Genomic DNA, 15,601 nt, shown 5'->3' on the forward strand with positions numbered 1-15,601 from the left:
TCAGTAATATATATTCATTTTATATTCAAATTTAAATAATAAATGTTTAATGAAAAATGTATTCTTGTTCTTTACTGCACATATAAATGTAAAGGTGTATAAACTGTTCTCATGGTTTAGAAATGACGGAGGCATATCAATATAACATCAAAAATGAATGTGGTTGAGTAGTATACACTGATAGCTATTTGATTTACCACCTGTTGCTAAATGATTAAATCGGACACAAACGGTAGTATCAAAGATGGAAATGTATGCAAAAGCTCTGTTTACCACACTTGCTACTATAAAAACCATCGATCAGCACTTTTCAAGCCGATGAGCTTGAATGAATGCTTATTCAATCAAACTACACCTCTGCATTTTTAGTGTACACTTTCAAATGGAAATTACCAATCAGGAATTGACCAGGGTTGTATGGACAAGGCCACGTAATGTTTCACACGGTGTCTGATCTGTTTAGCATTAGAATATGTTTTTCTCCGGAGAGACCTTGCGTGAAAGAGCATCACCCCTCGTCGACATTCCCATCATACAGCAGACTCACAGAGACCGAGCCTGAATTATAATGAGCGCACGCTGCCTCCACATTTGCTTTCTGCATTTTCACAAGATGAAAATTAAGACACAGGTGTAGGAGCTGATAAAACACTATCCGTATTGTGTGAGGCTTTGTTGAACATGAGTCAGTGCCTTTCAGTGTCAACATGAATGCAAGTCATGATGCTTCTGTGTGCAACACATGTCTGTCAATTTAATCCTCTTAATGCAACAATTTCAATACATCACCGATGTGCAGCACAGTGAGAAAAGACAGAGAGGGGGGGAAAGGTGATAAGAACAACAGGAAGGTACAAGCAGAAGTGAAAGAGAGAAGTATAGAAATGCCAAAGTGATATTTCCCACCCTGCAGATTTCGTGTTTTAACATATTTTAAAATTAAGAGAAAAACAGTCTTCTTGTTCAGTTTTAAGCATTTTATGCTGTTTTTACAGAAATTTTTAAAGAAAAATACTGCTTTATAGGAATATATTAATTACATGTAAGCACATTTACATAAGTAACAAATAGAAAATAGAACAAATACTAATTTTAATATTATAGATATTATATATCTATTTTACTTTTTATATCTCTTTGATTGAAAATACAGTAAAAAAAAAAGCAGTTTAAAAAAAATATGATTACAGTTTAATTCTAAAATAAATAAATGCTTTTAATATTTGAATATATTTTATAATGTAATTTTTTCTTTTTTTGGGGGGGTTTAAAGGTGAATATGATCCTAAAATGCTGACAGATTTGGTAAGATTCAACCTGATAAAGACTATATGAGAAGCTCACCAGCACAGAATGCGTTCACATTTTCATCAAACTGGAAGCGGACCACCATACGTGCATGATGGCTGATGTAAGTTTGGCTGTCCCAGGCACAGGCCACCTCTTCCTCTCTCCCATCACCCTGAATAAACACACAAAAACACCACAGGTAGTGCATGATTTTGTATTTTTCTGGTAGTAAAAAAAAAACAAACGTTTGATACATGTACATAAGAAAGCTCTAGCATTTCTTCGCAGATGAAACCTGGTTTGATATTTTCAAGTCTGCTTTATTGTCAATTTCCACATGCACAGTACATACATACAGAGAATCTAAATTGCGTTACTCTCAGATATTTTGTATGCAATGCAATAATTTTTTTTAAGAGTCATTTAACATTGACTTTATAATTTTTGGTGCCATAATCACACTAACAGTGACAAAAAAAAAAGCTGGTGGTCCACTTGCAAAGACCACAAGAGCTTCTCAGAGCTGTCCATGAGCTGAAACACCACCATTCAACAGAAAAACAACCACAACAGCTGATGAAAAACAACAACAGCTAGCCAATCAATAACATCAATCCACTGCTGTCCAAACAAAAAAACACTAGGGTTGTGGGCGTGAAAATCAAGCACAGACTTTAAGAGTAAAAAAAGCCCAGACTGACCAAAAAACAGAGTGGAAAAACAAAGAGTGTTGTTTTGGTCTGTCACACCGGGGTCGTTTTCTCCTTACATCAGATAACCTCTGACATGTGCTGGTGGACTAATATCTGGCCTCACCATCTAGTGTGCAAAGAGCAAACAAGCCACCTTTAGACTAATCATCCTTAAAACCTACAGAGAACAAAAACAACATCCTTCATTAAGTTCGCTGATTAGCGATGGACCAATATTAAAATAAATATAAATATAATCTTAATATAAATACATTATATGCACAATTTCATATTTCATTTTACATTTAATTACAATAAACTAAATGATTATATTAATGTATATAATTTTAGTTAGTTAGATAATTCTAAACATTTTATATAATTATAAAATTTGTTAATATGATTGAACATATAATATCATATAAATATTATATATACACAAGAAAATAATTACAATAATTGTATTATATTAAAACAAATATACACATAAATAATTATATATATAATTTATTTTTAAACATTTTTGATTATTATTTTTATGTTATTGCCAATAAGCAGTAAATGTAGCCGTTAATTAAATTAAACAATTTACTATTTTCTCAAAGTAAATTAAAAACAACATAAAAAGCTAAAATCAGTAATTTGAATTTAGACACCAAGACATTATAATGTACAGAATGAAAATGGATATTCATTTTGGTATTTGCTAAACTTGAATAAAGATTTCTGAATACAAAATTATGTTTTAGATGACAGCAAATTAAATGGGGGGAGGGGTGGTTAGCATGCACAATTATTCATCAAACAATGACGATCCTTATTTATGATGTCAAAATGCAAGGAAACAATCTGAACTGCTGGTGACTGAATCTTATTATTTAATCTGCATACTTTATTCAGCCGGCTGCAAAGTTTATAAAGATATGCATGTGCAGTATGCAATCTAAATATGTGACAGCATGCTTTCTCAGAACCTCTGCAAGTGCTGCCTATCAAATGAGTGGACACGTTCTTGTTATGGATGCGTCCGGTGGTAAGATGAAGGACATACACAAGCAAAGTTATTCCAAAAGCCAGTTCTGCTCTGGATTATTCAGCACTGCTATAACATTAACCCTCTTTGTGATTCTCTCACCTATGGAAGCATATGGGTAGCATTATTCAATTTGGGATGTAATATGCAAAATGACAATGCAATATGTAAAATGACAATGCATTTCTGTATTTACATTTAAATTTTCCAATACATTTGTGCAACGTTTGGTGCAAAATGAAAATGAAAATTAAATTACATAATTTTCATTTGCCATTTACTACACCAGTGTTAATATATAAAATGAATATTAATTTTAACGCTTTATAAGTTGCAAAATTAAAATGAAAATGTATTACAGAAATTATTAGATATTTCTAACATGTTAAAGCAAAAACTGTGGCAAAATGATAATTTAAATGCTATTTTTCTTAATTGCATTAACACTCACAGTCAAGACACTTACGATTGCATTTTCATTCGGTGTCCCGCAATGAATGTAGCAAAATTCAATGTGCACATTGAAAATGCATTCCGAGCCGATCACGTGTCCCCGCCCTCGCGCCACGTCAATCATTGTGTGAACAAGGCGGGGCTTGCAGAAGCTCAGAGACTCAAGTCTCAAGAAGAGGATTCAATCAAGTGAGACAACATGGACAAGACAGTTGGTCCGTGTATGTTTTGATCATATCGGTTTATGGCTTCAATATTTCATTCGCACTTGTGGGCGGAGCTGAAACGCTGCTTTCATCTGATTGGTCGAATCGGATCGGTCTTCATCTGACAGCCTTCAGCTCGGTCTTGTCATTCTTTCAGGCAAAATAAGAGTCAGTGCGAGTGAAGCACTGAAATGTCTGAAACTACGATCACTGTTATTAGCATAATATTTGAATCAGATGTAGCTGGGCACATAATTCCTGCTGCTGAGACCTGCAAATTATTTCTAGGTTGTAGTATTGTATGAATATTGTCCCACTGATAAAAACAGTGCAAATAGTTATGTCCCTTTGGATAACAGTGAAGTGGAAATTAAAATCAATAATAGACTGAACAGTTCCATGTCTGTAACATTTACCACTCTCATATTTTAAGTCATAAGGCACTAGGTATGTGTGTGTGTGTGTGTGACATTAATAAATAATTGTAAAAATGAATATAGTTACATTTTTAAATAAAAATAGTAAAATTAGCTCTATGCTGCTCAGTGCTCCTGTAGCCTACCTCAGAGCGCCCTCTCGCGGCTGTAGACGGTAATGTTTTCTCTTGGTCTTGAATAAATGTGACATATAGTCCAGTGCGACTTATATATGTTTTTTTCCTCGTCATGATGTATTTTTGGACTGATGCAACTTATACCGAAAAATACAGTTAACATTATTATTATTATTTTTTATGAGAGTAATTGACACAGACTAGAACTTTAATGTTTCACCCAATTCAGCTCATATCTTTAGACTCGTCCGACTCGTGTTGCTTGTATTAACTGGCCAGACTTACCTTCCCAAAAAATCCTATTTAATTTTATTTCATAAATTTAACTATATTTATTTCCACTTCACTGTTATCCAAAGGGACATAACTATTTGCACTGTTTTTATCCGTGGGACAATATGGGATAATATACAATACTACAACCTAGAAATAATTTGCAGGTCTCAGCAGCAGGAATTATGTGCCCAGCTACATCTGATTCAAATATTATGCTAATAACAGTGATCGTAGTTTCAGACATTTCAGTGCTTCACTCGCACTGACTCTTATTTTGCCTGAAAGAATGACAAGACCGAGCTGAAGGCTGTCAGATGAAGACCGATCCGATTCGACCAATCAGATGAAAGCAGCGTTTCAGCTCCGCCCACAAGTGCGAATGAAATATTGAAGCCATAAACCGATATGATCAAAACATACACGGACCAACTGTCTTGTCCATGTTGTCTCACTTGATTGAATCCTCTTCTTGAGACTTGAGTCTCTGAGCTTCTGCAAGCCCCGCCTTGTTCACACAATGATTGACGTGGCGCGAGGGCGGGGACACGTGATCGGCTCGGAATGCATTTTCAATGTGCACATTGAATTTTGCTACATTCATTGCGGGACACCGAATGAAAATGCAATCGTAAGTGTCTTGACTGTGAGTGTTAATGCAATTAAGAAAAATAGCATTTAAATTATCATTTTGCCACAGTTTTTGCTTTAACATGTTAGACATATCTAATCATTTCTGTAATACATTTTCATTTTAATTTTGCAACTTATAAAGCGTTAAAATTAATATTCATTTTACATATTAAAACTGGTGTAGTAAATGGTAAATGAAAATTAAGAAAAATAGCATTTAAATTATCATTTTGCCACAGTTTTTGCTTTAACATGTTAGACATATCTAATCATTTCTGTAATACATTTTCATTTTAATTTTGCAACTTATAAAGCGTTAAAATTAATATTCATTTTACATATTAAAACTGGTGTAGTAAATGGTAAATGAAAATTATGTAATTTAATTTTCATTTTCATTTTGCACCAAACGTTGCACAAATGTATTGGAAAATGGAAATGTAAATACAGAAATGCATTGCCATTTTACATATTGCATTGTCATTTTGCATATTACATCCCAAATTGAATAATGCTACCCATATGCTTCCATACTCACCTGCCTAGGAGTTGCTGTGCTTTCATCCCTAGGTCCTGCAGCGCCCTCTTGTGTCCATGAGCACCTCAGAACTGCATAGCCACAGCCGGGCCAATTCAGGGAGACCTTCTGGACTTGGGTTAACCAAGGAAGAAGGAAGAGAGAGATAATTACCCTTACCCTTTGTTGCAAACATCTCAGACTCCAACAGATGTTAGCTAGGAATAAACACAGCATAATCAAATATATTCATCATGACATTACTCATAATTAACCAACTGAAAGGTCTTGCTCCTCACCATGCCCACACATGTCCTCGTGATCCAGGGTTTACAGTCAGTCATCATTTTTATAGATGTACAGCTTCCTACTAGTGTCTCCCAGCACCAGCTCATTCAAGTGCAGAAAAACAACAACACGCAGTACCTCATGCTACTGAATCAAATATTTCTGAATATTTAAGTTACAAATAAATGCAAAAACACTTGGAACGTACTGAGTCGTTATCTGCATCTCCAAGACAGATGGCGTGAGGAAAGATAGTTCCTGTGAAGTCTAAACTCACCCGCTGCATATATCTAACCGAGCGCATGGCCTTTCGATTACAGACTAATTGCTAAAATGTATCAAACAGCAGCTCAAACAGATCTCTTGAGCAACATTTCCCATCCTGAACAAACAAATGCACATGATCTGTTCGGGCTTCGTCGTTTCAAAACAAAAATTTCACCGTAGGTCTAATGCAGGAGTGGGGAACGTTGATCCTGGAGGGCCTGTGTCCCTGCTGAGTTTAGCTCCAACCATGAAAAAAAAAAAACCTACCTGTATTCTGAAGACCTTGATTAGCTTGTTCAGGTGTGTTTGATTAGGGTTGGAGCTAAACTCTGCAGGGACACAGGCCCTCCAGGATCAACGTTCCCCACTCCTGGTCTAATAGATCTGAAGTGGGAGGTTTTTACCATTTTTAACCATTGATGGTTTGCTATTAATGCATTGCTGACACAAAAGTCAAAAGAAACTAATACTAAGTAACAAAACACAAATAATACTAGTTTAAAATGTATATTATATATATATATATATATATACACTTTTCTGTCACTGATTTTCTTTTGATGAATTATACATATGCAAACTGAATATCAGATGTCAAAAATAAGACAATGAGCAACATTCAAAGGAGGTTTGCAGTATAAATGACTCCAAATGAAATCCGGCAACCAGTCATGGGTTAAATTAAATTAAATTTAATTTAGAAAGATGTGAAATATGAGGGTAAAATTACAGTAATTTGTTTATTTATTTATTTACCACAATAGCAGTTACAGCTGTCTAAAAGTAATCTTAGTCAGAATTAACCAAATAAGTTTATTTAACAAAAATATTTACATGTTCAAACTACTAAGAAAAAAAAATGTAGGTCAGGTTTGTACAACAGAAATCATAGGGAACATAATTCACTGTATGAGCTTTCTCCTCATACTGACACGAGTCCATACATTTCTGGCACCTTTGGCTATGGTCGTCTTCAATGGGAAACGGAGACTTTTGAAGGGCTCTCTCATACACGTAAGCATCCCAGGCTGGGAGCTTTGCAAGTGCTCATGGGAAATATAGTTGATGCGTCTTAACTGTTTGCTATAGTAACTGTGCAGATGATGTAGCTCCTCCACAGCAGCTGCAGAGATGATCGAGAGCTCAGAAGGAGCGCTAACCAGATCTGCCTCCGCCTGGTCAGCATCAGCACCACAGTTCCGAGGTAACGGTTGCTTTTGCCTCCTTTTCGGCGATGAAGACTGCTGTTCGGGAGAGTTTTTAAGACCTTTCTCTTCTTCACTTGCACAGTTCCGTTCTTCTACGAGGTTGACCTCGACATCAACCTCAAATACTGAGGTTGGCTTTACATACTCGCCTGCTTCCCAAGCAAGACTTTCAATGTGGTTTTGAACGAGTCGCTTCTCCATGTTTTGGTGATCTTTATGGATTTTAGTTTTGTTATGCCTCTGAACAGCCATGTTGGACACATCAATCAAAGCTGTCTCAACTTCCTCTTGTGTCTCAGCCTGTGGAAAAATAACCAATTACTAGTTTTTTTTTTTTACTAATAGAGCTGTCTTTCAGAGAAATGCAGAACTAATGGGGGAGTTACTGGTCCACACAAAATATTAAAGGCACGGTTCACCCCAAAAAAATGACAATTGTCTCATTACATACTCCCCTTCCACTTGTCCCAAACCTGTATGACTTACTTTCTTCTGCTGAACACAAACAAATATATTTTTCTTAATGCTGGTAACCAAACTGTTGGCAGTAGCCATCGACTTCCATAGTATTTTTTTTTAAATAGTTACCATTAGCTGCTTGGTTTCCAACATTCTTCAAAATATCTCCATTTGTGTTCAGCAGAAGGAAGTCATACATACAAGTTTGGAACAACTTAATGGTCAGTGAATGATGACAATCTTCATTTTTAGGTAAACTATCCATTTAAGATGGTGAGTTTCAATTATAAGGTTAATTTTGTCTACAACAACACAACATGCAAATCAACACACCATGTAGCCTATTAAGCATTTTTATAGCCAAGAAATTATATATGAGGTTTAAAGTGAATGCAATAAACATCACGATAGGTTACTATCATAGACATGAGCACAAGCAGGAAAAAAAGAGAAAGAGGTAGATGTTTCCCCTCATTAAACTCTTGAATATTTCTTAGGCAATGTCTACATGCTTTTGTTTTGTGAAAATGGAATAAATGCACTGTACTTTTTGGTTCTTCTCCTTACGAACTAGGGAAGACTCTTGACTTTCTTGGCCACTGATTTTTTCTTGTCACTGTCAGCCGGTCTTTTTCCTTCTACTTTGGCGCTACTTTTCTCCCGAACAGTTTCTGACACTTTCTTTACCTGGGGGGGGGGGGAGGGGGGGGGGGCACTATAAAAAACGTTATTTGGATAGGTCAGCACTAGAAACTGTAGGAACACAAGAGATACCAGAGGTTACTACATGTTCAGTGATGGATCATGTAGCTACAGCGACACTCCCAAGAGAAGAGGTTTCACTCATGATGCGAAAAGGCTTGTATTAGATGATGTAGCTGATCCAACTACGCCATGACTGCTGGGACAGGGTTGTTTAAAGGGTGATAAATGCATACTCTGTGAGCCATTTAATCGGAAATAAGTCCAATTTGGTTTGCAATCAACTGGGCCACAATGATTTTCTGAAATCCTTCACTTTTTGGAGATAATGTACTTTTGGAGTGGTTTTCTCTGATTTATCAAGAGAAGTTTAGAATACAGTATGATCTCCAGTATAAGTCTAAAATAAATAATTTGTAACTTTTTTTTTTTGTGTAGGTTGGTATTAACATTAAAATGTTGGAAACCAAGTTAGGCAAACACTTTATGAACGTGTTAGTTACTAGTTATTAAAAAGCATTTTAACTAAGTGAACTGTGATGCAGCTTTCAAATACTCTGATGGCATCTACCTGAAACACAATAAGACTAGAAGAGGAATAATAATAATAATACAGATAAACACAAAAGATCAGCAAATACTACGGAACTGAGACCTAAGGCCAGATCCAATACATATACTCTCAAATTTGATACACAACTCTTAATTACACGAATGTTCAGTTAAAATTGAGCAGACCCAATAAATATTTTTGTTACCAAGTAGCATAAATGTAATAAATAAAAGAATTTCGGAGGAGTTTGGATTGGATCTGGCCGATTGTCACTACTGAAAGAAGTTGAGGAAAGAATTGGCGCTCATCCAACCATTAAGAAAAGTTGAAATCTAGAATTTGCTAGAATCATTGAAAAAAAAAACAAAAAAAAAAACAGGACCACTTGCACATGATTTGTTGACTCTTACAGTAGTATGTGACATCACTCTCCTCATCTTCATAGTGATGGAGTGATTGCCATTTTTCAGGAGAGCTGCCTTACGGCCCAACTTCAAGTAGAAGTGTGTTGTGTAAGGAGTGAAGCTAAAGTCCTCACTTATGAATAAAGAGAACACAGTTAAAGAACAAAACTAAAAAGCCAAAGTAGTTCACATAATTCTACTTGAGCTTTCAAAAAGCAAAATACCTGAAGTAGCCATGCAACAAAAGGTGGATGATAATAGACTCAACTTCCACGCGTGACAGGGACGTGACCTTTATTGTTTTGCGATGCTTAGCTGGCCCTTTTCCCATCCAAGCGTCACAGACTTTCAGAGGGGTCAACTTTTCATCCATAGAGCTGGCCATTTCTACTATGGTGACAACATCTCGAGCATGTGTGGTGATGTCCATTGTGATGTAGTCTAAAAAAAATAAATCTCACCATTGAATAATTCACCCTAATGACAAACACTGGTAGAGTTAGGTTGGTAGAAACGTGTGTGGGAGACTCTTACCATTGCCGTGCCGACAGACATCACACATTTGGTTGCACTCGTCATCATTCCACACTTCATCAAAGTGAATGGCCATCATAGCACGACGACACCTGCATGCTCACACAAGAGTCATGTCTTAAAAAAATACAACCCTTAAGGAATCATATAACCGAAAGGCCACATGAAGCTGAAGTAGTTTTAAAAGTCTGGAACATACGACACAACGTTTGCCCACAGTTTTGCACTGATTTGCAGTCTGGACGAGTCTAGATTTCACGGAAAATCGCTTGGTATAGGAGGCAGAAAATGCCTTAGTTTCAGAAACCAACAACAGTGGTACCCTGCATATCGAGTGTATTTTGACTCACCGGTCCACATTTTGACAATATGCCACCATATTATGTAGCTTCTGCTGCCCAGTGTTCTCCATCACAACCATTGTGCTTAATCTGAAGATGTCTGCAAACCCGAAGAATACTATACAATCCGCTGAGCCATCATCCCTTCCTGGAATCCACAAATTAATGAATAAAGTACAAACATTACTTTTAGATTTCATGTTAATGGAAACTTTTTACAGTTGCACGGAAAGCAGAGAAATATTTCCTCGTGCACTGCACCATGTATCAGATTATAGCAAATTATTAAATTTGGTTTTAAAACTAAGGGCTTGTTTTATCCATCGGTTGTTCACTAGACGGAGGTAGATCGGAATGCGAGAAAGGGGCGGGGTTTAAACATACAAAATGATTGGAGAAGTCTGGCACCACTGCAGACAAGTCTGTCATTTCACTGCAAGATTATGACATTTGTATTAAAAATAAATAAATAAATAAATTAAACTGCATGGATGAAATGTTCACAACATGATAAATACAAATCATTCTGAAAATAGACATGGTGAATTTTCATTTCATGCCGTGTGGTTTAGTGTAAAGTAAAACTCCAACATTAAAAGTACCAGGATGATGCCTACCTGCACGTCCACTCTCCTGATAGTAATTTTCGATGGATTTGCTGATGGTGTGATGGATAACAAATCGCACATCAGCCTTGTCAATGCCCATCCCAAAAGCCACAGTGGCAACGACCACCTGCACACACACAAACTTTACATTACATGGGGGCATATTACAAAAACAGTCCCCAACAGTAACCCTGTATGTGCGACCTGGATCTTCTTGGAGGACCACCGCTGATGCACCAGAGACTTGTCTGAAGGCTCCATGTTGGCGTGGTACGGCTGAGCAACAATATTCCTCTTCTGCAGGTCTGTAGCGACAACTTCTGCATCCTTCTGGGAGAACACATACACGATTCCTGGAAACAGAACACATGTTGTGTATTTTCATTTCGTGGTTTTCAAATAAATACTTACTAAATGATTGGTGACATTTGGAGAGCATAAAGACCCGTTCACACGAAGCACAATAACTAAAGATAACTATATTAGCATCAACAGCAATGCATGAAAACGTTCTGTTAATTAAGACTATATTCTGATTTTCATTGATCATCGGCCGGAAAAAGTCACTCTGGAAGGGATTCCAATGATATTGTTCTTCTGTGTGTTTATTAATATATCTTTGAAGTGGACATCCCTTGTTCCCGCAGAAATAGAGCAATTATTACATCTTTATAGTTATCGTCCCTGGTGTGGAGGGCCATTCAGCAATTAAATTGATTTACCTGACTGGTTTTTGTATCTTTCTTTAATCAGTTCTGCAATTTGGTGGGTACAGTCTTCGTTATGTTTAAAACGAACCTGTAGAAGTGATGAAAGATTACAAATTCTGATCTGATTGGCGTATTCTGCCCTCTTCTAGTGATGATAGGAGCTAAATAAGTGATGTGTATACTTCATAGTAAAGGTTTGGTCTGTTGAACGGTGCTGTCAGTGTGATCGGTTCTTGAACACACAGAATCTTCTGGCAGTCTTTAAGAACGTTGCTGGTGGCTGTGGCAGTCAGTCCGACCAACGGGACTTTGGGGAACTGGCGCTTTAGGATACCCAGGAGCTTGTAATCTGAGTGAAGGAATAAATGACAAATTCAATCATGGGATACAATACTCAGTCTGGGTGAAAAAGAATCTCACCTGGCCTGAAGTCGTGCCCCCACTGACTGCAGCAGTGAACTTCATCGACGGCGATGCGTGCCAGCAGACCCATGTTGTAGGACTTTTCAAGTTTGGACATCAGTAGTTTGCTCTTGGCGATTTTCTCCGGGGTTACATAGAGCAATTTGAAGGGGCTGTTTTTATCCGTCATCCCTGCCAGCACCTGCTTGGAGTCCTCCTGCAGATGAACATGACTTTCAGCACCTGTATGTAACCCAAAGCTGTCCAGTACTTCTGTAATACTGTACCTTTGTACTGGAGGCATTGAGAGTTACAGCCGGGACATTAATGCACTTCAGATACATCAGCTGATCCTCCATTAGAGACACCAACGGAGCGATAACTAACGTAAACCCTGATAAATGCAACCAGACAAAGAAATGCACAGGAATTAACATTCAAAATACATTTGTCACCAAAATATGTATATGTGTGAGGACATACCCTTAGAGCAGAGGGCTGGAAGTTGGTAACACAGGCTTTTTCCTCGTCCAGTGGGCATTACCAGGAAAAGGTCTTTCCCTGACATGCTGAGATTTATGGCCGCCCGTTGCAGGGGGCGAAATTTGGAGAGCTGGAACATGTTACACAGCTTGGCCTGAGCTTCTTTAGACCATGAAAAATCTGATGATAGAGCAACAAACATAAAAATTACACAGATTAATCATTATATCTCTGTAATTTCACTTCATTACACAAAACGAGAACATTTAACAATATACATCATGGTGGCTAGACTGCTCAAAAGTTTGCAGTCGAATATGATTTCTGAATAATATGTCTCTTACTGTAATGCATGCGCACCAGGGTTTTATTAGTTAAAAAAATACAATAAAAAACGTAATATTGTGAAATATTACTATAAATTTAAAATAGCCGTTTTCTACTTTAAAGCTGCAGTAGGTTACTTTTGTAAAAATATATTTTTTTACATATTTATTAAACCTGTCATTATGTCCTGACAGTAGAATATGAGACAGATAATCTGTGAAAAAAAATCAAGCTCCTCTGGCTCCTCCCAGTGGTCTTATTGCCATTTGCAGAAATGTATCCGCTCCCGGTAAGAAACAACCAATCAGAGCTCCGGTCCGTAACTTTGTTTGTGTTCAAAATGTAGAAAAATGTATATAATAAGCGAGTACACCATGAATCCATTTTCCAAACCGTGTTTTTAGCTTGTCCTGAATCACTAGGGTACACCTATAATAAGTGTTTATATTCAGACTATTTTAGATTGCTTCGGGGGTACCGCGGCGGAGTAACCCAGTACCTTTGTGATTCTTCATAGACACAAACAGAGAGAAGTAGTTCCGGCTACGATGTTCTTCCGCATGACGCAAGCAGTTCTGTTTATTAACCGCTAGAGCATCAAAAGTTACTTACCGCAGCTTTAATATTTTTTAAAATGTAATTTATTCTATCTTCAGCATCGTTACTCCAGTCTTCAGTGTCAAATGATCCTTCAGAAATCATTCCAGTATGCTGATTTGCTGCTCAATAAACACTTATTGTTTTTTTTTATCTCTGTTGAAAACATATTTGCTTAATAATTTAGTTGAAACGGAGACATTATTTTTTTTTTTATAAAGGCCATATATTATAAATGTCACTTTTGATCATATTAATGTGTTGTTGCTGAATATTAGATATCTCACTACCACTACATACAGTATTTGTTTAAATATGGTCCAGCTGAGTCTGGTTCTTTCTGAGGTTTTCACCTTCATTCAGCTCAAAAGGTTCTTCTTTGCCACTGTCACCTTTGGTTCAAAGCTGCTTTGGGACAACATGTATTGCAAACAGCACTACACTGCTTTTTTAAACCATGATAACTGTGATTGAGTGATACCTGACTCCTCGTAGTGCTGTAGGTCCTGTCTGCTGAATGACGGTTTGGGAGGTTTGCTGGATCCAGAGGGCTGGGCCGAGCTGCAGGCTCCCTCCAGGATCTGCAGAAGTTTGTTCTTCCTGGAGCTCAGCTTGGTCTGTTTCTCCAGCAGCTCGGAGATCTGCAGTTCCACCATCTCCAACTCGGCCTCCACCGAGTCCAGTTCTGCTTGAGCATCATCTGCAAAGAACAGGACTTTCTTTAGTCTCGTTCACTATGATTGGATACGTTCAACTACACTTGTACGCATCATTATTAGGTACCCTTGTCCATGCACTCATTCTCTACAAAACACACAAGCCCTTAACAGTATCCCCTTGAGATTGCAGCTATGACTGCTGTATAATTCCCCGTGTCTCTCGCCTCCACATCTCTAATGAGCCAAGCTTCACAGAGAGATGTAATGATGAACGTCACACCAGTATGTTTACCTGCTTCACTCCTCAAGGGAGCATTAAGAAACATCCCGACAAGTCATTCATCCCACAAATGCATACTTTTTACTTAAAAATACGAATAATATAATAATAAAATAATTTAGTGCATTTACACCATGAAATAACCAAGTGGGTATAATAAGATATACGAGTTTAAATAATAAATGGAGGAGACAGAAACTTACCAATATCATTTGCCATTTTATGCAGCTCTTCTTCAAGATCACATATGAGGATGACTGTAGGAGACAGTAAATCAGTATGTTTGCTTTCTGTAGATCTGATTACTTTTCTTCCCTGGAAAACTGTCTTTGTAGTTAACTACCATCTTTTATTACTACGCTGTTGCTTGATGCTTGTAAGAGTTGCATTTGATAATGGGCTCAAGCAATGGAATACACGTCATGTTTCTGAACGACTCGAGCATCCTCTAAAGTGTCCAAAAGCGAATCATTTTCAATATTTCTGGGTACTCACCCTTGAGTGATCGTAACTCTGCTTCTTCTCACTTTTTCTCTTGTTTGCTCCAGATGAAGTCCTCGTTGCCCCACGCGACCATTAACAAGGAAACTGACCAATCACGGGATTGGAAATACAAGCGTCCAGACAAGACAAAAGGCTTCTGAGCATTAGAAAAGCAATCCTACTGTCGTCAATCCACACGGAATAACTATGACTAAATGTACTCCTTTGTGCATTTCAAGGAGGATTTACTGTGGGTAGTAAATTGGTTTAAGGTAATAAATATATTAGAAATGAAAAGTGGCAGACCAGGAAAAGGATTTTTATTTTTCAAAATAAAAGTCAGTGTATTTTGGTGTTATGAGAACGTAAGGATTCTCCCGAATATGGTTATGAATGCATCATTCATTAAGTTATCTGTCAGACATATATGCAATTGTGAATTTCAGTTTAAATGTAACACATTGCTGCAAAAATTAATATTCTGTATACATTATAAAAATGCACATTCCATCCCGAGTAAACTTTTACCTAATGCTGGAATCTGTACGCAACGCTTAGTGAGATACCATAGCATTCAGTTAGTCAAAACTGATTGTCTTGTATAGTAAGTAGTCAGTGTCAACAAAAACATCCATCCATATTCCAT

The 15,601-nt window shown here is 37.1% G+C and overlaps 1 protein-coding gene across 4 annotated transcripts; it reads right to left on the reverse strand.

Annotated features, from left to right (window-relative positions):
* Positions 1-7,004: 7,004 nt before the first annotated feature.
* LOC113048163 (ATP-dependent DNA helicase Q1-like) lies at positions 7,005-15,288 on the reverse strand. 4 transcript variants are annotated; one of them, XM_026209758.1, is made up of 16 exons: positions 14,816-14,939; positions 14,676-14,729; positions 14,015-14,233; positions 12,610-12,789; positions 12,414-12,520; positions 12,145-12,343; positions 11,907-12,073; positions 11,737-11,812; positions 11,219-11,367; positions 11,024-11,141; positions 10,416-10,554; positions 10,066-10,157; positions 9,756-9,972; positions 9,538-9,664; positions 8,420-8,559; positions 7,285-7,713 (listed from the first exon to the last, which is right to left on the reverse strand). In XM_026209758.1, the coding sequence occupies exons 1-15, from the start codon at positions 14,859-14,861 to the stop codon at positions 8,443-8,445; spliced, it is 2,007 nt and encodes a 668-aa protein (XP_026065543.1). In that variant the 5' UTR covers positions 14,862-14,939; the 3' UTR covers positions 7,285-7,713; positions 8,420-8,442. The 4 variants fall into 4 exon arrangements, 3 of the variants coding, with proteins under 3 accessions (XP_026065542.1, XP_026065541.1, XP_026065543.1); XM_026209757.1 differs by lacking the exons at positions 8,420-8,559; positions 14,816-14,939 and adding an exon at positions 14,968-15,288 and having other exon boundaries at positions 7,005-7,713; XM_026209756.1 differs by lacking the exon at positions 8,420-8,559 and having other exon boundaries at positions 7,005-7,713.
* Between the last annotated feature and the right edge of the window lie 313 nt (positions 15,289-15,601).

This window comes from Carassius auratus, chromosome 29 (assembly GCF_003368295.1).
Source record: "Carassius auratus strain Wakin chromosome 29, ASM336829v1, whole genome shotgun sequence".
NCBI lineage: Eukaryota > Metazoa > Chordata > Actinopteri > Cypriniformes > Cyprinidae > Carassius > Carassius auratus.

What these genes read in the sequence shown, in the direction of transcription:
- LOC113048163 (XM_026209756.1), bottom strand. Translation starts at nt 14,861, where the DNA reads ATGCAACTCTTACAAGCATCAAGCAACAGCGTAGTAATAAAAGATG. An exon ending in CAGCGTAGTAATAAAAGATG is followed by an intron (nt 14,730 to 14,815) that starts GTAGTTAACTAC and finishes TGTCTCCTACAG; the next exon opens with TCATCCTCATATGTGATCTT. An exon ending in GGTCCTCCAAGAAGATCCAG is followed by an intron (nt 11,142 to 11,218) that starts GTCGCACATACA and finishes GTGTGTGTGCAG; the next exon opens with GTGGTCGTTGCCACTGTGGC.